The 21,366-nt window shown below is 40.2% G+C and overlaps 1 protein-coding gene across 1 annotated transcript in view; it reads right to left on the reverse strand.

Moving 5' to 3' along the window:
- Positions 1-1,574: 1,574 nt before the first annotated feature.
- LOC109933340 (pleckstrin homology domain-containing family G member 4B-like) overlaps positions 1,575-21,366 on the reverse strand; it is a 177,200-nt gene continuing 157,408 nt past the window's right edge. The window contains exons 20-23 of the mRNA XM_048608477.1: positions 15,281-15,508; positions 12,307-12,524; positions 7,582-7,646; positions 1,575-3,707 (exon numbers count right to left, since the gene is read on the reverse strand). Of these exons, the coding sequence (XP_048464434.1) occupies positions 7,602-7,646; positions 12,307-12,524; positions 15,281-15,508 (491 nt within the window). The 3' untranslated portion in view covers positions 1,575-3,707; positions 7,582-7,601. The remainder of the gene's footprint in view (positions 3,708-7,581; positions 7,647-12,306; positions 12,525-15,280; positions 15,509-21,366) is intronic.

Here is a 21,366-nt window from a genome sequence, read left to right on the forward strand (position 1 = left end):
CCAGAGACATGGAGCCGAGATCTAGACTGGCGAGCAAGTGCCGCACTTTTGCAGGACCTATCTTTTAGAGGAGGTTAAATTGAGGAATCATCTGTTCTTTCAGGTGAATACATTAGATCCCATTATTAACTGGATTCCAAACCAGGTAAGTACAAAAGTAGATGAAAATCCCTTTTGTTCATAAAAGGTTACTTTACACAATGTAGAATTATAACTCCTTCCCACTCATCAGGAGCCCCAGCAGTCTCTTTTCACACTCATTTTATCAATTAAAACAATGGTATTAAATTAAAAAGGCAACAGCCCCATAAAGGAAACTGTATCTAAGATCAAAATCTCAAAGGAAACTTAATAATTTAACTTAAAATGTGGCTCATTAAGGAGTTAATGTGTTACACACCAATCACAGAAGCCCCGAAGTATGCTTGAAGACACTGCCTGCCCCCATTTCTGGGGACACCTCCACTGCCATAACCAAATTCTTGTTGAAAAGTTTCTTAATCAACCTGTTCAGAAATATCTTGATACACTTCTGAAGCAGGTAGGGCTTCAGGTAGAGCCTCCTGGCTCACAGGTACAGACAATATCACGGTGGCACAAAGGCCAAAATTCCTTTTTATCCCATTTTAAATTGACTCAATCGGACTCTAATGAAAGAAAAATGTTACAAGGAAACTTTTAAGTTTAAATTATTTGGTTGTGGGGTGTGACTGTGCACTCTGGTTCCTGTGATATGCAGGAGGACTGAAACATAAAAGAGTAGACACCGCATGTTCGCTCTACCTCTAAACAGTCACTTTTTGAAAATGCTCAGACTACTTAATAAAATTGCATCCTTTACCTTTGTATCTTAACAGCATACTTAACACATCATTTTACACCCATCACACTCTTTAGAAGGACAGTGGAGTTATCCAGTCTTGGTCAGTGTTTGTCCCTAAACCAATGTCACCAAGAAATGGTCTAATTTCTGTTTGCAGAACCTTGTGGTGTTAAGTTTGGCTGCTGTTTTCAAACTATTCAAAACTATTGGCTCCAAGAGTCCCAAAGTTATGAAACAGTAGCACAAGGGCAAAAACTCAATTTTATACCGTTTTAAGTAAAACCAATTGGACCAAATTGAGAGGCAACAGCCCCTTAAAGAGGTGCAGTCCTTAGATAGAATGTTTCATTTTTCAGTAATTTTAGTGTCATCCTATTGTGACTTCAATGCTAACTGCTGAGGTACAAGATTATTAAAGCTTAACATCCATTTTTGGGGGCATACTACTTCTGAAGTGGGTCAGAAAATTACAACACATCTGATAAGCAGCACCTGCACCACACGCAACATTTTTACATATTTATGTATTCCTCAGGCATTTACCTCAACATAATAACTTAGTAAACTCAATTTAATTCAAATGCATTTTCATCAAATGCGTTGAAGGAATCCGACAGCTCTGGGACCATTTGATGTTCCAGTACCATTAATCTCAATGAACACTCATAACGTCTGCTGTCTCCAGGTTCGTTTGCAACTGAACGATTTATTTTCGAAGAGAAACACAAATGGGACACTTTCCAATACCAAATTGCTTGAATTCAACCTTTATTACATTTTCAGTTGCGTAGCAACAATGTTACAGTCTGCATAGAATGGAAATTACTCAGTAACTCCAGAAAATTCAGCAGTTATTAACATGCTAATTCTAGTTTACATGAAAAAGATGCAGGAGAGCAATTAAGGGTTGTCTTTGATTCTACTTGTTACTTTTAGCACAAAGTTGACTTGAGTACAAAATGATATGCTTTTCACTCATCCTTTTGGTAAAATTAGGGGAAATTATGCCACAGGATATTAACAATTACCTGAATATTTTTCAGGAGATGATATTGTGATTCAAATAACTCAAGAACAAAGGGACATTTCATGGACATTTGAAATAACATAAATCAAGAGTAATGATTGAGTAGTATTGCACAGCATTCATTGAAATGAGATTGTAAACACGTGTGGAACCCTGGTGCTCAGTTGCTTGTTTGGCCCTCCAGTTGATTTTCCATGACCAGGCAATTTGCTGAAGTTGGTGCACCCAACAAAATAAGAATTGAAAAAAGGAGGCAGTAAATCCGAGCTGCAATATTGCTTGACTAATGGCCTCAAGTCCTGGCATTCATGATTTCAAAATACTTTTCTAATTTCTAAAACTATCCTTTGAGCTTAGGCATTGCTGCTTGTATAATCATCCTATGCTTAATTTCAGAGGTTCTTCAAAACTTCAAACGCCCCTTCATCACCGAAGCAACATCTTTGCCAGGAACGCCATCATCCTTATGCCCAACAATGTTGGAATGCAAGAAAAAAGGTAAGTACCCAATATCATAATTTGATGACTCCTACTCAAATTCGGGTGAAAATCCTCGAAGTTTCAGAAGAATAACTCCTGGATTGATTTCCCATTTAAATCCATTTGAACCGAACAATGGACCCTGTGTTACGTTAGCAGAGAATCCTGCCAAGCTGTATAGTATACCCTGGGAGTGAACTGATTGTGTCAAATTTAGACGAGTATTGAAAGACTATAACCAGTGTGTGGCATATGTTGCTTTTGGTGTGATCCACCAAATAATAACCATAACCAGTTTAAGATCTGTAAGCAGTCAATTGATTGCTTCTCACAATTTTTTTTAAACAGTTTGGAAACTAATTCCAAGCTTTAGTCTTAAAGATTGTGTCATCGTTTCAGTTCCAGTTGGAGGGTACAGGACACTCATGCAATCACATGTATGCCGAATACGTGTTATCTGACACCAAGTCTCCGAAGACAGCAGTACAACTAGGTGTGAATTCTACATCATTCTAATCAGACACTTGTGGTTGATCGGAGGCATGAATTATATTCGGAAAACATATTTAAAGATCAGACCATGTTAGAAGAGCGTAAAACATTACGAACTAGGGCCAAAAGATCATTAACATCAATAAAATCCATGGTTCTTTTTAATATTATAAAGATGTAAAAATGGGAAACATTAAGTACTGACATCCTAACTAACATCACAACAATGCCGTGATTAAAGCTAATAGATATGCTTAAGAAAGCAATAGTACAACATACAAATTAATATTAATTGATCATTTTGATGCATATTAAAATATACTTATATATGATTTAATAGTTAAATGAATATGTTACATTGCTCTCCCCCTTTAGACCTGTTCTTAGTGCTATTTTCTCCAAAGTCCAATTTCCCTGGATGAATGAGCTCCCCCCTCCCCAACACTCGTGGATAATTCCATCTTTTGCCAGAGCTTATGATTCTGAAACTCACGGAGCCACACTAGGGAAAGAAAACATGACCAAATGCTGATGTTACAGATTCATGTATTGTGGAGAACATGCAGAAAGCTCACAGTATTTGAGCACAGGGAGAAGTGTTCCCTCTTTGTTGCGATGACCTTGTGAAATACCACGGCTGAGGCTTATGTCACAATCACCTGAGAATAATGAGGCTTTTTCGAAAGAGAAATCTGCTACAGAGCAGCATCTGTTTTCCAGTTAAGTGAAAACAACAATCTGTCAGGACTAAGCCCAGATGGCATGGCAACCTCTTGCAAATCTGCAGCTTGTTGCAATGTGAACTGGAATCACATTTCAGAGCTCAGAAGCCATTGGAACACCAACAATGAGCCTCGTTCACCAATGGTTCATTGATTCTCAGGCCTGGGAAAACAATGAGATTAAAATTATATACTAATTACACACCATCACTGCATGATATTTACGCTACAGTCTCTTCCAGATATGAATTCAAAACCCTCCTTTTGACTAAAATGAGTATAGCTTAAACAATGGAATGCATCAACTGGCACAAGTATGGATAGATGAGGATGACATTCTGATGCGCATGGATACCTCACACTCAACGATAAAGTTGAGGGTAAATTCATCGATCCCCCTTTTTCAGAAAACTACATTGTTGTCATATACCAAACTCCACTTACGGTGCACCTCCTCCATTGAGAAAGCATGAATCTTCACCTTGCTATCCATACAGACTATTCAAATTGAATGTAGAATCATTAGATCATATAATATTGAAGGAGATCATTTTCCCATTGTACCCATGCCAGTTCTTTGAACGAGCTATCCAATTAGTCAGACTTGTCAGCATTTTCCCTTTCATAGGGCATTCTTTTTCTCTCTTTTTATGTATGTGTCTACTTCTTTTTAGAAACTTTCTATTGAACATGCCTCCTTTTCTGTCTATGCATTGCAAATCACTGGGTAAACACTCTTCTCTTTCCCTCCCTGCTTTTTTTTGGCCAACCATCTTATATCATTGTTTTGTGGTTGTCAAGTTGTCTATCAATAGAAACAGTTTCTGCCCAAAACAATTTGAATGCTATTATTCGTTCTCCCTTCACTTTCTTGTTGCAAGAAGAACAATCACATCTTCTCATGTGTACAACCGAATTCCTTCATCTTCAGAAGCATGTGAATGCCAGTGAACAATAAGTTAAAAGATGTTTGCAGAGTGCCTTATAGCGCCTTTAGTGTCTCTCATCTGTCAAAATTGAGGAATAAATCTACAAACTACAGGCAAAGGAAAAATGGCTGAATCTTTGGTATTTTCCCCAAATGTGACGATGCTGTGGTTCTTTGAATTTTACTTGGATGATCCCTATAGTGTGGAAGCAGGCCATTGAGTCCACACCAACCCTCTGAAGAGCTTCCCACCCAGACCCAGCCCTCTACCCTATCCCTGTAACCCTGCATTCCCCCTGGCCAATCCACCTAACCTTTGGACTGTGAGAGAAAACCCACACGGAGAGTCACCTGAGGGTGGAATCAAGCCCAGGTCCCTGGTGCTGTGAGGCAGCAGTGCTAACCACTGAGCCACCGTACCACTGTGGAAATGGGTTACGGGTGAATTAACAATTCACTCTCACCCACCAGAGGGCAGAGGCAGGGTTTCTGCAAGGCTTAATGGTTTACATTCAACACAACAATATTGACACAAGTATACAACATGGAACAGGTTCTAATTAATGGGCAGCATGTTTGTCTTTACTTGATGTGTTTCACAAAATCTTCAATGGGTCCTGCTCAGAATGGGTTCAGTTTAACTTGTGTCACATGAGAGCTGCTCAGGGGTCAGTTTCAAATTTTAAAATCCAAACATCATGAGAGAGGATATGAGTTGATCGATTTGCTCAATTTTCCACACATTAGAAAGAGACAGTGAGGTACAAGGCAATGGTTCTGAAAGGGCTCAAGTTGGAGGTTACATTAAGCTCCATCCAATCTGATGTTTTCACACAGGCTTGGGTGGAGATGAGGCAGGACATTTTAGGATTTTACAGAGTGGAGATCTATATCCACAGGTCTCCTCATAGTTTTGGTAACAATGCTAATCTAACTAGCGTAACTTGAACTAACTGCTATCACGCAATAAACTACATCTTATTAAGACAAGAGGCACTTCGTATTAAGGTTCACCAGTAGTAGTTCCGCTACCATTACAAAATACAGTTAGGCTTTCAGACCCAGTCAAAAGAAAAAGCTCAATGGTAGCAGCACTCTACCCACATATATCAGACAGAAAACCATTGGGGAGTACAGACATCAAATGCACTGATGCATAACTCAGGACATTATTACCTCAAATAGTTTATCTCACTACTAGCTTTCCAAAGTATTCTACAGAATTCATTAGAATATGTGCATCAGAAGATACAAGATAAAGCGGAAGCAAAGTATCATCCATTTTTTAAAATGTAGGGCACATTACAAAGTATAGGGCTATTTTACCTCCAATACTATGTGTTTCTAAACAGTCAATGTTATTGTTGTATTACAATAATCCAAACAATGTTATAACCCATGTGAACAGACAATGGCAATTAAATGACAAGATAACATCATTTTTCACATAAAAGCATACTTGGTGAACTGCTGGAATAGTTGAGCAATGATATTATATGTCTTAATAAGTAAAGTACTGCTTGAGTCCAAACTAGTGCAATTTTAACAATTGTGTGCATACTACTTGTTTAAGGAAATATCTGCCTTAAATAAGAATTGTTTCAGCTTGACGTTTGATCATTGCTGAGCTAAAACCTAAATGAATTTTTGATTTCACCTTTTCAAGTATTGTACTTTGCACTTGTCCCCTTTAGAATTGTGAGCTCTGTACTAAATATTCAACAAAAAAAAGAGCTGGACAATGGCCAGTCCCTCAATCTTTGGCAACATCAGCCGTGGTGTCAGCTGCAGTACAACTGTGAGTCAGTCTTTCAACAGTAGGCTGATCTTGCTTCTGCTCACTTTGTTCTTTCCCTTCCTCCTCCATTCTTGCCGAATTAGATTTTTTTTTTTAAGAACTGACAGACTCAAAAAAGCTAACAACTCAAAAATACCTACCAGTCAAATAGTTGCATAGAAAAGATGATGAAGGATGTGTCTGTCAAAGGTGAAGCAACTAATGCATTCAACATTTCAACTTTTAATTAAATGATTGTAGCAAAAATTGCTGGGAATTTCTCTCTTTGAGAGAAAGTGTACTCTAATGTCCTGGTCTTTACTGGGACTCTCAGTTAGCAATTTTTTTTTCCTATTCATTTGTGGGATGTGGGCGTCGCTGGCTGGCCAGCATTTCTTGCCCATCCCTAATTGTCCTTGAGAAGAATTATTAGGATTATTGCACATTTTAAACCTTGTTTATGTGATTGGCGAGAAGCAAGTTCTCTTCTCTATTTACCCAATCAGAGATCATACGGGGACTTGGCCTAACATTTCAGTTTGTACAAATAGCTTGTCTTCTCTACACTGTCACCATCTCCTTCCTCCCCCCCATTCATCCTATTACCCCACTCAGACTGGCACACTTTTCTCCCCAGCACCACTTTACACCTTTGTCCTCCTGAAAGTTACACTGGCACTTATCACCTAATGTTGACCCCCACCCCCACCCGTCTTTGCTAAATCCAGCTAACAATCGTTTGCTTTTCCTCTCAATGCTGCTTTAGGTTCTGGCTAAACTTGAGGAGCTCAAATGCCTGCCAGCAGGAATTTCCACATCAGGTAAAATAAACAGAGTTGCTGCTGAAAAGATGGGGCAACAAATTTCAGTGTGCTGAAACAGCAGCAGTTTGGAGTTGGGAGTGGCACAGAGGGTGAGAATGAACAGTGATAAAGAACTGAGAACTGGGCGCTATGCTGATGGGGGAGAACTACAGGAGGTGCCAGTTTTTGTCCATTGATCTGAAAATGTTGGCTGCCTTTGTGAAAGACATGACAGCCATGGACACACCTTGTGCTGTAAAGTCTGGTACTGAGTGCTGGATTTTGAAGGTGAGGTCTTGTTCTATTTGTTTCTGAGCTGTTGTTATATCCATATGCTGCATCTCAAAGTCAGGTTGATTTTGCCAATAATTATTACTAAACATAACAGTCATTTTTCTGACTATAGTGTTTCCCTAATCTTAAAATATGTAGTCTTATCTCTTAAGAAGATACACACATGCACACGCAAATGCTTCTTTGTTCTTTTAGTCGTAAAGTTAATGCTGACATCTTAGGTGAAAATATTTACCATACTGCTTCTTCAGATGGTCAGACAGCTGTCGAATGGTTCACGGGCAGTTCTGATGATTTATCCTGGATCAAAGTAAAGCAGTCAATTTGAATTCTAAACGTTATCCAACTTAACATCAGTCAATCCATCTATAAACTTATTCACAGTGATAAGACATGTCTACTTATGTACACATACACAAGGCAATTATGGTCTAAAAAGTTGGTCAAAAATTATTGGAGGAAGAAATGTTTAACTCAAGAAAGGGAAAAACGTTGAGTTAATCTTTCAATTTTGTAAATGAGCTAAAATATTTTCAAGAGTATCAATGCAAGTGTCTTCAAAACACCTTGAGAATGAAGTATTTTATATCTATGTTCCCTTTATTGATAGGCTTTTTCAGAAAATGACCTTTTGGGCAAAACACATCAGGTGGAATCTCGCTATCCCCTGAATAACATGGGCATTGATGACTCAGATGAGAACATAGGGTGAGATTGACAGAAATAAGATTCATGGCATCAAGAAGAAAGAATCCAATTCTTCAATCAAGTTTTGAAAAATGAGATAATAATCTCCCTGGTGAGCAGTGAGTGGACTGTTTGTCCATCTATTTGCATTCATCGTCATGCTGTTATTGCCAAATCTTGTTGATATGCAGTCTCCCTCCAGCTGGAGAGAAACTAGTTGGGGTGACAATCCCCTCATGAAACCTGGGAACCCCAGCTCAGTGCTTATTCCTCTAGACCTCCATCTTGAACAGCACTGATCAACATTTCACAGGCTGGGACTGTCCAAAGATGTTGGTATGTGCATGGGCATGGCAATGTACCAGCATCACCGCATCTTTATGGCACATCTCTGACCCACTCACAATACAGTTTCAATGCCACACTGGAGTGTGCCCGCACCTCTTGCGGTACTGTTGCTGCCAGGACACAAAATGAGAAAGACCAAGCTCCCATCTGCTGGATTGGACAAAGATATATTACAGGGCTCCTCGCTTACTCTCATAATACTCACTCATTTTGCACTCCCTGGATGCTTACAGCATCTCTGTCTTGCCTTTTCTGCACTTTGCCCCCTCAGCCAGAGCTTAAAAGCTCACAGTCCCTTTGTGCAGATACAAAGCCAGGAAAACTTGTCAAGGTTGTCAGCAGCCATTAGTCAAGGAGTTGGATATGCTGCTCTAAGGTACTGTGCTATACCAATCTCACATGTGTAGCATGTGCTAGTAGCATATGAGGCAAATACACTGGATTTGTTTCACATAATTCCCACATCTCAAAGTCTATGGGTAGGGGTTCTCAGTTCGACCAAAGGAAACAGCCTTTTGTCAGGGGTCCTGGCAAAATAGGTCATGGGCATTATCTATTGTCAGTCCAGGTGCTTGTACTCCATCACTTAGATGAACAGGGTCCAGAGATCTGTATGTCTAAAGACCAGGAAGTGGGTCACAGTCAGTTCTGCAGGTCCAGTACAACCAGTCTGGAAATTCACAGTAAATCAGTTAAGGAGGTGCACACAGGTCAGTCGGGGGTCTGGCCAGTCATAAATCAGGGATGTTTATCCAAGTTGGTCAAGGGTGTTCAGCTCAACAAAAGTCAAGGGGTCTTATCAAGAGCATTTGCTACGATGAGGAAGTTGGGAAGCCAATTGTAGGATTTAGAGAGAGCATGCTGGGTGGCAGAGGAGGATAATTATTGTAAAGGAGGAAAACTCAAGATACAAGTGAGGGAGAAGATCATGCATTGAAGGACATGGGGGGAGACTGCAATAGACGTGGGGAGGTCACTGACAATCACACCAACCCTGTCTTCAACAGAGAGGTACAGTGCAGCATAATGGCTAAGCTGGAGGTTACACAGGCCATTGGAGGAAGAATAGGCAGATGAGGTGACACTGAGGATGGGTAACCCATGAATCTTCATAAAAATACACTTACAAATGTACAGTTGTATTTGCAATGAAGTGTCAACCAAGCCTTCCAAGTGCCCTGAGAGAGAATTGTTTTTGGTGCCCCTCCCACTATGTGCATGGTAAAGGGCAACGAGCAATTCCTGGCTGGCAGCACATGGCCTGGTACCCAATTGGGCTTTAATAATGATCCTGATGCCAGGAATCCCCAGAGGTCTTGACAAGGCCAAGTGTTTCGGCCTGTGGAGGGAAGAAAGCTCTGGCGAGTGGGTGCTATAAAGGTGAGGGGTATAGGTGATGAGATGAGTTTCAGGGAATGGTGTGAGAAATCTCACTTGAGCTCACAGAGAGCGCTCCAGGAAACTCACCAAAATCAACACTTGGCCATTCCCTGGTAAAGTTCAGCCCTTACATAATTTGGAACCAAGTTAGGGGAAAAACTCATGCTTCTAGACATAAAGATTCTCAGTGTTTGGAAAATTATATTACACTGAAAAAATCATCAGACATGACACAAAAGTTGTTATGCATAACCGTGTTTGTGACTTTTGTATGATAGAGTTCTGTCTGAAAAGCAATGGATCATATTCAATTCCGTTCAGTTTGAAAAAATGATTAAATGGTGTCACTTAAAAACAAATTTATGGAGAGAAACTAAATGTATCACTGTGATTTCAGGGTTTTTTTCTTTTTTTACAGAATCACACAGCTGTGATAGCACAGAAGGAGGCACTAGCTCTCAAAATAAGCAATTCACTCCAAGCCATTCGTCCATCTTTTCCCTGTAACTCAACATATTCTTTCTTTTCTAATAACAGTCCAATTTTCTCTTGAATTGAAGACACCTCCACCACACTCCCTGGTAGTGTATTCCAGACCTTAACCATCAAGTACTTGCCTTGTTTTTCCAGCCTGGTGGAACACAGCATGAATCAGATAGAAGTTTAAAAGACAAAGAGCAGAAATACAGAAGTAATAAGGTTCGCCACCCACTGCACTCAAGTTAACCTATTGAAATTTATTTTAATCTTCGTAAGATGTGTGGGATGACAGCTGTGAGGCATGAATCATTTCCTTTTCAACATCCACTCCCTGCTCATCATAACCATTTTGGCATTGAGTAATTAATACTGCTACTGAGGGTAAACTCCCTGTGCTCCATTTTGCAAGCATTGTCAACCTACTCAGATCAATGTCAATGTACAAATCATTGACCTTACAGATTTACTACAGTACAATTCTTCTGAAGAAGACTAACTGCCTTTTCTCTAAATTTCATGAAAAAAAAATCTAATGAGAGAATGCTAAACAGCTAATTGTAGGTTAATGTCTAAATCTTCAAATAGGCCTGTCTGCAAAACTGACAGAGACCAGGAGGTGAAACTTTCAGCTCTGATGGGGTTAACATGTCGTAAAGTAAGGGCAGTGGGAGTAACTTTGCACTGTTGGTTGATGTGCCTATTCTGCGGCTCCAGCCTACACTTGAGCTATTTTCCGTGAAGCAGGATTGGGAAATAACAAGGCTAGCTACTTGCAAGTGCAGGTCATTAATTGACCCGATTAATGGCCTAAATGTGGACCAGTATCTACTGACTGACCTACTGACTGAAATTTTCCAATGGGCTTCCAGGTACTTGGAGAGGGTAGGGGAAACAGGGATGCTGCCTGGAGGCCACTCTTTGGTGGCTGACCGAGGAGCCAGCAATCCACTGGTAAGCCTAGAGGTCTTCCCTGACTGTCTGGCTTCAGTCAAGGCCATAGACCACACCTCCATAATGGTGGATAAGCTGCAAATGGCTTCTCTTTATTTTAAAATTGAGACGGTTGGAGAAGGGTCAACTTAAAATTGTGGCATCCTGTGGAGAGCCTCCTAACAGCCCTGCAGCATTGAGAGACTGTCTGAAATCATTGGTTGGAGAGAGAACATTGTCCACGGACCATTAACTGGGCAGTTTGGAGGAAGATGCTTGGCTGATTTCCAAAATGTACGTGTTGGGATCCCATTTGAATCTGACTTTAGCACCCTGAAGTCTGTAGTAAAATTGTCCACCAGGTCTGCTTATATTAGACTGATTAATGAGTGACAGAACAAATCAGCCACCCCAGGAAACCAAATTTATGTTATACCAATGTATTTTATTTCAGTTTGCTCTAGAATATGGTAGCTAGTTTACTGGTCTTAGCTGAGGCAGCAATCAGGATCATACATTTGACTTCTTAGGCTAACAACTGAAAAAGAAAATCACTCTTGGGTATCATCCTCTGAATTTCATTGCAATGTTCATCATTTTAAACGTGTAATGATGGCATTGACATGCTCAGCTCTCCTTTGTGATTAAATAACTTGCTGACATCTGCTTATACGGGTCAATTGTCTGAAGTATAAGAAACAAAGTATAAGAAACCTTCCCCAGCTCAGTTAACATCTTCTAGAGAGAAGGTAGAAAACCGGAGGGAAAAAATAAAATTGCCATTGATTTATTTTATTTTGAATGTGGTTTTGCCACCTTTCAGATCCATTAAACGGGAAACGGCAAGATAATACACAAAATCAACCTGAGATAATATACTGAGATAACAAGGTGTGGAGCTGGATGAACACAGCAGGCCAAGCAGCATCAGAGGAGCAGGAAAGCTGATGTTTCGGGTCTGGAACCTTCTTCAGAAATTCTTTTTTTTCTTCTGAAGAAGGGTCCAGACTTGAAATGTCAGCTTTCCTGCTCCTCTGATGCTGCTTGGCCTGCTGTGTTCATCCAGCTCTACACCTTGTTATCTCAGATTCTCCAGCATCGGCAGTTCCTACTATCTCTGAGATAATATACTTACACTTTTGATCAAATTTCCTAATGACACTTCTCCCTTTGGCAGTGGCTGTGGTGCATAGAGTGAGCATGGGTCTGAACTGGGCTTGTATGATGCTGAACAGAGAGACAGCGCTTCCTCGATCTCTCCTCCCGTCAGTGAGACACTGCTGTGTTCAGAGCTACTGAAACCGCTAACACTCTCTGTGGAGTTACACTGGGAGGACGTTTCCAATCTCTCAGCTGTGAATGAAGAGGAAAATCCATTATCCCCAGTTCAGTCTTTCAAGCTGCTTTGTAGAGAGTTCAGTAAAATTTCTTTACATAGCATGTTCTTCCTAGAGGTTTAGCCAAGCTGTAAAAAAGGCCTACACAGACTATGACAATGTTTATCACCCATTTCCACTGATTACTCTCCTGTCCCAAACTCATTCAGTATTTAAAGGAATAGGGCCCCGTTAGTTTGAAGGGAAATTTTTTTATTTGTCTGCTGGTATCTGGAAGAGCATGCTATGGAAGACCCAGAAAAGTAGCGTATTTGGAGTTTACACTTTTTTTGTGATTCATTCATTGGCTCATGCACTAAGATTAAAGTAGATGATTAATTGCTGCTTCATCAATGACATTCCGTCCAACATAAGGTCAGAAATGGGACTATTAATTATGGTTGCCAATTTTCTACACACTCATGACTCCTCAGACACTGAAGCAGTCCATGCTCAAATATAACAAGATCTGGATAATATCCAGGTATGGGCTGACAAGTGGCAAGTAACATTCATACCACACAAATGCCAGGCTAAGACTATCTCCAAAAAGAGACGCCACCCCTTGATATTTACTGGCATTACCATCATGGGATATGCCACTATCAACGTCCTGGGGTTTGCTATTGACAAGAAACTCAACTGGACACGCCATGTAAATACAATGGTTACAAGAGGCTGGGAATACTGTAGCAAGTAACTCATCTCCTGACTCCCCAAAGCCTGTCCAAATCAACAGTGTAAAAGTCATGAGTGTGATGGAATCCTCCCCAATTGCCTGGATGATTGAAGCTCCAGCAACACTCAAGAAGCTTGACACCATCGAGGACAAAGCAGTCCCCTTGACTGGTACCACATCCACAACATCCACTTTCTCCACCAGCGATGCTCAGTAGCAGCAATGTGTACTGTCTACCAGACGTGTGGCAGAAATTCACCAAGACTCCATTGACAGCGCCTTCCAAAACCACAACCACTTCCATCTAAAAGGACAAGAGCAGCAGATACATGGGAACAGCACCACCTTCAAGTTCTGCTCCAAGTCACTAACCATCCTGACTTGGAAATATACTATCGTTGCTTCAGTGTCACTGTGTCAAAATCATGGAATTCCCTCCCTAATGGCACTGTGGGTCTACTTACACCACATTGATTGCAGCAGTTCAAGAAAGCAGTTTGTCACCACCTTCTTAAATGCAACTAGGGACAGGCAATAGATACCGGTCAGCCAGCAATGCCCACGTTGCACAAGTCAATAAAAAAGAAAGAACTCTCCCAACCTCCATATGTGGAAATTCACTTCCTATTTCAATAGAGAGATAAACTGATTATATCCACTGCATAAAGGTATAAAGCCAACAAAAAATAATGAGCATTTGTGAAGTTTGAAACGTCATGCAGCATTGCACTAAGTAGCACTACAAATTTGAAAAAGATTTGTGATTAAAATTATTTGGATGGCAAACACTGACAAAGACAAGTTGCTCTGAATGACCTGGTTCTGGGCTGAAAATTCTATTCTGTTGCTCCATATGGTAGGAAAGCACTAAGCAGGCAGAAACTGTCTTTGCAATGGAGTTGTCAAACATATTCAACCTGTGAGCAGTTTTCCAATCTCACTTTTTTGCATTTGTGATTTGTGTCAATTAGTGATTCCATAAACCTGAAGTATCACCATGACAGCACCTGCACTATGCTGCTGGGTTGTTATACAATGGAACATAACAGTGAGCTGTCTTTAAACTGGAGAGAAAAAAAAAAACTGCTGCTTAAAAGGTATTCTTTGGTATCTTATAAGAAAAGATGCCAAGGATAATTTTATGATCAATAATGTAAAATGGCGAAAATCCAATTGGCCACCCCATCCTTCTGGATTTTTATTTCTATTCACTTCAATGGAAAATGAAAATTATGAGTAATGTAGAATGGAAGATGGTCTAAAATCAGCCATTTTACATTATTGCTCAAAGCCAAAACTACCCAAGACTGCTGAAAAAAATGATAACTTTAATAGCTCCTGGTTTGGCTCCTACAAAGTGAAACACAAGTCTAAATGCTCAGGCTGTCCAACGTTCTCAGTTTTTCAGGTCTCAGCCATAGATTAATAGAAACAGTATAGCTTAGAAATAATGGTTTCCATCTGGGTGGGATTAAAACTGGAAATGGTCAGCCTCTCTGCGCTTAACTACAACACCTATTGACCGATCATGAAGCAGATGCATACACACTAGACTGTCCTATCCTCCTGGCTGCAGAACAACATGTGGTGATCAACATAGTGGTCAGTAATTTCCACAACTGCCATTCTCTTCCTTTATAGGAAACATCTCTACCTCCCTCTTTAAAAATTGATAAATGTCATCTGCTGCTCAACCAAACAGAAGCTCGAGTTCACCTACTACATCGTACATACATCTCATGTGGAATGATGGGATGTATAATCAGATCATTTATTTTATTACACCATTTTGTTTCTACTTTCCAGATGTGAGTGCCAGTTCTATTTAAATGCACAGTCTTAACCACAGCATAAAGGCAAAACTCTTGTGTGCCAATCCATGATACAACCTACAAGGATGCCTAGTTAAAAGAACAGTATGGTGCCTTAGCATTAATATATATACTGCCTTACTCAAGAGGATAATATCCTTCTTTCAAAAGATTGCATCATATGTTGCTGAAACATCTTGACAATTACTTATACTGTCCAGTTCTTATGATATTGTCACTCACTGAGAAAAGGCCTTCCGCTAGGATCATTCTCCAGGTCATCTTCCTCAATACGTGTTTGGGTATTATAAAAACAGTTGTTGTTGATGCCAGCATTGCTTCTTGAAGTTGATGGAGAGGAGGAAATGTGCATACTGAGGGAACCAATTCCAGACGATGACGAGGAAGACTGGCTTCCTGAAGATGACGCACTGCCATTGGAGCCTATGGAATTTGGTCTCTTGGTCTCCTCTGGAACAGACATAACTCATAATGTTAGTGAGTTTACTTTTGAAAGGAAAGTGAAAATGCACTTTGTTTCAAAAATGTAATCAGCACAAAAAAATTAGGCAATCAAACTTGCAGAGTTCTTCATTCTATGAAGAATATGCATCCTCCAAAGTGGGAGTTAATCCAGGTTTGTAAAGGTGCTGTAGTAACTCTGTACTCAGTATATATGCGTAATAACATTCTGACATTAGATACTTTGTTAGTACAGCGTATTGTTTCCTGCAGGTGTGCCATTATATACACCGGGATCACAAATTAGTGGGAAATCTTCAATGAAATACTTAATCAAAATCCTTACGCAATAACTGTTCATAAAGTAGACGGCACAAATTCTGAGGGGGAAATTCATGAGGAACTACAATTTATGCGGGACATGATTAACACAAAGAAAAACTAATGAGCTTAATAATCCATTTTCCTTCATCCAATATCCTGTAATAAGGGTTTCGATGGCTGGTTTGCAATGCAGAGTGATACCAAAAGCATGGGTTCAAGTTCTGCACTGACTAAGATTGTCGTGATAGACTCTCCTTTTCAACCTCTCCCTTCACCTGAAGGATGGGGACTCAGGTTAAACCAGCGCTAGTTATTTCTCTTTAATAAGACACTGTGGTCTACTAGGGCTACGGCCACTTCATGTATTATAAGACATTAAGCGGGTAAAGCTGTGATTAGGAGAAAAGAACATCCTTATTGCAAGATAGGTCTGGGGTAGTAATGCGTAAGTATCATTATTACATGTAGTAAACTACAAATGTTGTAAATTGGAACCTCATTCAGAATGGGTGGCATTATCTTTGATGAGCCGTCAACAATGATTTTATAATCAGATCTTTGAAAGTGGTTTTGCCTAGACTTCAAAATGGTATAAATAAATAACTACTTAGTCTTTAAAGGGGGTTGGAAAGATTCCACGTATTAAGGCAATGTTAGATAATTTGTGCAAGGATTCGTCATCATTTTTGCTCAGAACATTGTGGAGGCCAGAAACTGTTATGTCTGAGCAGGGTATAAAGCAATATGCCCTGGAAAAAGACTGAATCATTCAAAGAGCTATAGTCAAGTAAAGTTGTTGCAGAAGGTTGGATGCACTGCCTAAATATTGTTCAAGATCTTTCAGTAAGTGTAGCAAAGTCGTTCAAGAATTTTTGACAGGAGGATCAAACTGATAATATGGAAATTTTACTGATTAACTTTAAGTATTTTGAGGGGTCTTCCACAAAAATCCAAAATCTTTCAATGGGAAAACCACTACACCAAGTTTTCATAGGCCTCAGCACCCAAAGAGAGAAAGGAAGGATTAGGTGAGTTTAACTGAAGTCCTAGTCATCCCAGACAGTGGCATTTGTCAACACCATCTGAGCTGTGATACTAGTGAAAGTTGGAATCTTTCCATGATGGGTGAAGTGGCAGTGGGAAGGTAACCAATTTGATTGTTGATGTTTGACTTATTCTTTTTGTTGCTCAGTACTGATAAATCATTGTGATCCTGGAAAGGAAGGGACTGGAAGCAACTCTAGTTTTTGCACAATCGTTCTTGAGAGGTCAAGTGTATTTACTAAAATACAGCAACTTGGTCTTGGCCATTTGTGTCAAGAAAGGGTCAAAGTATGAAGCAAATGTGACATGCAGCAGTGTCATTCCTCCATGACAAAAACTTAAAGGTTGATCATGAAGGTGACATCAGTCACATGATACAAATTTTGTGGCATTTGGCAGAAGGGTTTCATTAATTGTTTTCACTAAGTACCAGTTGAATTTTTGATATCAATATGTGGGTTACTCCGGAAGAAAAAATGACCAGAACCCAGTGGAAAAACAAAACTACTGGATGCTTGACTAACCAGCAACTTCACAAAACAGGAATAATAATGAGATACACTAGCACAAATTCTCCGGCATCCTACAGCTATCATAGAAAGGCATGGCTTAAGAGGGGAATTATTGCTGACAGGGGAATGGGCACTGCAGCTCAAGGATGACCAGTGTGTGTATATAATGTTAGTCTCATGACTGTGTAACACCACATGAAGTATCTGACATCTAAGTATTATTAAACAAACACAGAAGCACATAATTCTAAGCTTGGATTAACTTCCACTATGTGTGAAGGCTGCTGCGTGAAAACAGAAAAAATATATGCAACATATATTAGTAACATTAAGTTTCTGTTTGGCCATAATTTTTTTTTTTTGACATTGTATTTAGGTTAAGAAAAAAGGAAAAGATATCTATGAAAGCAATAATAGCATCCATTAGTATATCATAGTAGTGCAGTCTGTCATAGCAACAGAATACTGTAATGTTTCCATTATAAATGAAGGATTGTGCTTTTTATATTTCAATGAACGTATGCTTTCTAAATTATGACAGTGTATAGTGAACAGCAAGGACTGAAACACTTTCAATTATGAATCTATTGGTGGCAACAATCACATCAAGGTTGGCTATGGCAGAGGTGAAATCACTTCCCAGCTTCCCAGGTACCTTAAACATAACCAGAGAGGAACACACCATTTGAATATGTAAAATTCTAAATTTCTAATTGTTGCCTCTCATAGAACCTGTTGATAGTAATTGTTCATTTTTTGCATTTTTGATGCTTTTCAAGTTGAGATTACCAAAGCTCCTTTTCCTAAAAGTGCATAGCCAGAAGGTTTTGAACTCAAGCCATAAAGGCAAAAGGACAATGTCCCTCACAGAGTTCAGCTAACCTCTGAGTTAAACTCATACCTTTCCCTTTTGTGACGCACTCAACCAATCGGTCATTGATGGCTGCTTCGCTAGGTTTGATGTCCATAAATGGCTTACTGCCAATGCCCATAAACACCCTCTCCTCCATCTGGAGCTCTAAAGAAGGAATTTCAACATTGACAGGGGAGGTTTTGCATTTTAATAAAACATAAGCTTACAAAACAAAACTGATGAAAAGGAACAATTTTCAGACTGTTAAGAGTGATTTCAAGGCGTTACTCAAAACTAGCAGTACAATCCATGCCAGTTAGTGGACATCCTGTTATAATGGGAGAGTTAAACCAGGTATCAATTGCCTGTGCTTTCCAATATAAACCCAAATGTTTTAATCCACGCATTTAGATTGTGTTTTCTGGTCAGAAATGATTTGTAGCCATTGCCACACAGACCGACAACAAGATTTGCAATGGAAAGTACTTCAGACAAAAATGACAGAATTTAAGTTGCTTGAAATCAAAGACTCCTGGAGTTTTTGTTTTATTAGTGAATAATAGTGGCAAAACCCATTTATACAGTCACACCAAACTTTCACCACTGTTGGTAAACCGAGGTCTGCTGTCTTCTGTAGTCCAATTATTTCCAACAAAATATTTTATATTTAGCTCAACACTTAAATTGATCCATTTTTGTCTGGAGTAGAAGCATTTCATGTCAATTTACAGTTTAATCTCTCACACAAAATCAAAAAATTACAGTGGATCAGAGGGCTTTTTGGATCCCACTGAGGCTTTGTTTCATAGTTATTCCTTAAATAATACAAATAAAAAGTCTTCTTTGGGTTTGTATGTTTCCTTTGCCATTGGAGAAAATGTGCAAAAATTTACTGATGAAGTGACAAAGATAATCCTATCTTAAGCAGGTCAGTACATGCCCCAAAGTTTCCTCAGAGGAATTTTACAAGAATAATACTGAGGTTTTCGATCCAACTGAGGCTTTGTTTTATATTTACTCCTTAAATGATACAAATAAAGAGTCTTCTTTAGATTTGTATATTTCCTTTGCCACTGGAGAAAATGGAGGTATTTGCTTTATTAGTGAGTTTTTGTTCAGCCAAAGTGTTTTCATTAGTCAGCTGAAGACCTCACGTTGCTGGTAAGTTTATTTGAAGAGCAATACCTAGTGCACATGGAGGCATATGCAGCACTTGGAGAACTGGAAGATGTGATGCAAGTCCAACAGTGAAAGGATAATGGTGACAGTCAGGTAGGGGTATTGGCAGAGAACAGAAACCATGGAACGTAAGGGGAATCCAACAACAAAGGTCCCTGGATGGTGAGATAAAAAGATGTAGAGCTGGATGAACACAGTAGGTCAAGCAGCATCAGAGGAGCAGGAAAGCTGACGTTTCAGGTCTAGAACCTTCTGGAGTTCCTACTATCCCTGGATGGTGAGATTGTTTCCATGAAGGATGCAATGAGATTAATGGAAGGGTTAGGAATGGCAAGAGCAGGTTGGGATGGCTTGGAATCGATGGAAGGAACGAGATGAGGAATTACATGATAGGGAAAGCATGGAAAAGATTAAATAGTATGGTACAGCAATGCTACAGGAAGATTGGATGAGATGACTTAATTGTTTAGAAGTGAGAAAATTGTGGAGATAATTATTTCATCCAACATATTCTTTGTAGGCCATTCTTAGGCCTATAAATGAAGATTCACTAAATTTGAATGAAAATGTGTTATAAAAAGCTGTCAGGTGAATTAAAAGAACATAGTGGTATAGATTCTATGTACAAAGAAGATGATAACTATCCAACCCCTTTGGAGTTCCTATACTGCCTAACACTGGTGGGAAGGCCATCACTAAACCTTAGACTCAAGAAATGAGCAGAATCTACAAATCTTAAATACTTTGCCATGGAATAACATTATTATTCAGGAAATAATTTTCTTTGATGATTGATGCTGAAACTAATTGGGGAAATATTTCAAGGAAATACAGTGTTTAATCCTTGAATAATATTGACTTCATCAGACATAAACCTGCCAGGTCAATTTAGGAGAAAACAATTCCCAATTAAACTATCATATTCTGTGAGGATAAAAATAACAGAAGGCTAGAGTCTTGAAAAATGTTCACTTCATATTCCTAGCCCTGTTTTAACACATCAGACCAGATGTCCTCATTTTTCAAGGACCACAATTTCCCCCTCCACAGTGGTCGAAAACGCCCTCGACCACATCTCTCGCGTTTCCCGCACCTCTGCCCTCACACCCCCTCCCCACAATAACAACAAAGACAGAATTCCCCTTGTCCTCACATATTACCCTATCAACCTCCGACTTCAACGCATCATTCTCTGCCACTTCCGCCACCTGCAATCTGACCCCACTACCAAGGATATATTTCCCTCCCCACCCTTATCTGCCTTCCGGAGGGACCGCTCCCTCCGCGACTCCCTCGTCCGCTCCACACTCCCCACTAGCCCCACCACTCCCGGCAACCGCAGGAGGTGCTACACCTGCCCCTACACCTCCCCCCTCACCTCCATCCCACGCCCCAGGAAAACTTTCCACATTAAACAGATGTTCACCTGCACATCCGCTAATGTGGTACATTGTATCCGCTGTTCCCAATATGGCCTCCTCTACATCGGGGAAACCAAGCGGAAGTTTGGAGACCTCTTTGTGGAGCACCTACGCTCGGTTCGCGACAAACGACAACACCTCCCAGTTGCAAACCACTTCAACTCCCCCTCCCACTCCTTGGACGACATGTCCATCCTGGGCCTCCTCCAGCACTACAACGATGCCACCTGAAAACTGGAGGAACAGCACTTCATATTCCGCCTGGGAACCCTGCAGCCCAATGGTCTCAAGGTGGACTTTACAAGCTTCAAAATCTCCCCATCCCTGACCTCATCCCAAAACCAGCCCATCTTGTCCCTGCCTCCTTGACCTGTCCGTCTTTTCTCCCACCTATCTGCTCCTCCCGCCTCACTGACCAACCCCCGTGCCCATTTCCTACCTACTAGCCTCATCCCTGCCTCCTTGACCTGTCCGTCTTCCCTCCCAACTACCCGCCCCTCCCTCCTCACTGACCAACCCCCATCCCAACTCCCT

Source organism: Rhincodon typus, chromosome 19 (assembly GCF_021869965.1).
Source record: "Rhincodon typus isolate 14 chromosome 19, sRhiTyp1.1, whole genome shotgun sequence".
Taxonomy (NCBI): Eukaryota; Metazoa; Chordata; class Chondrichthyes; order Orectolobiformes; family Rhincodontidae; genus Rhincodon; species Rhincodon typus.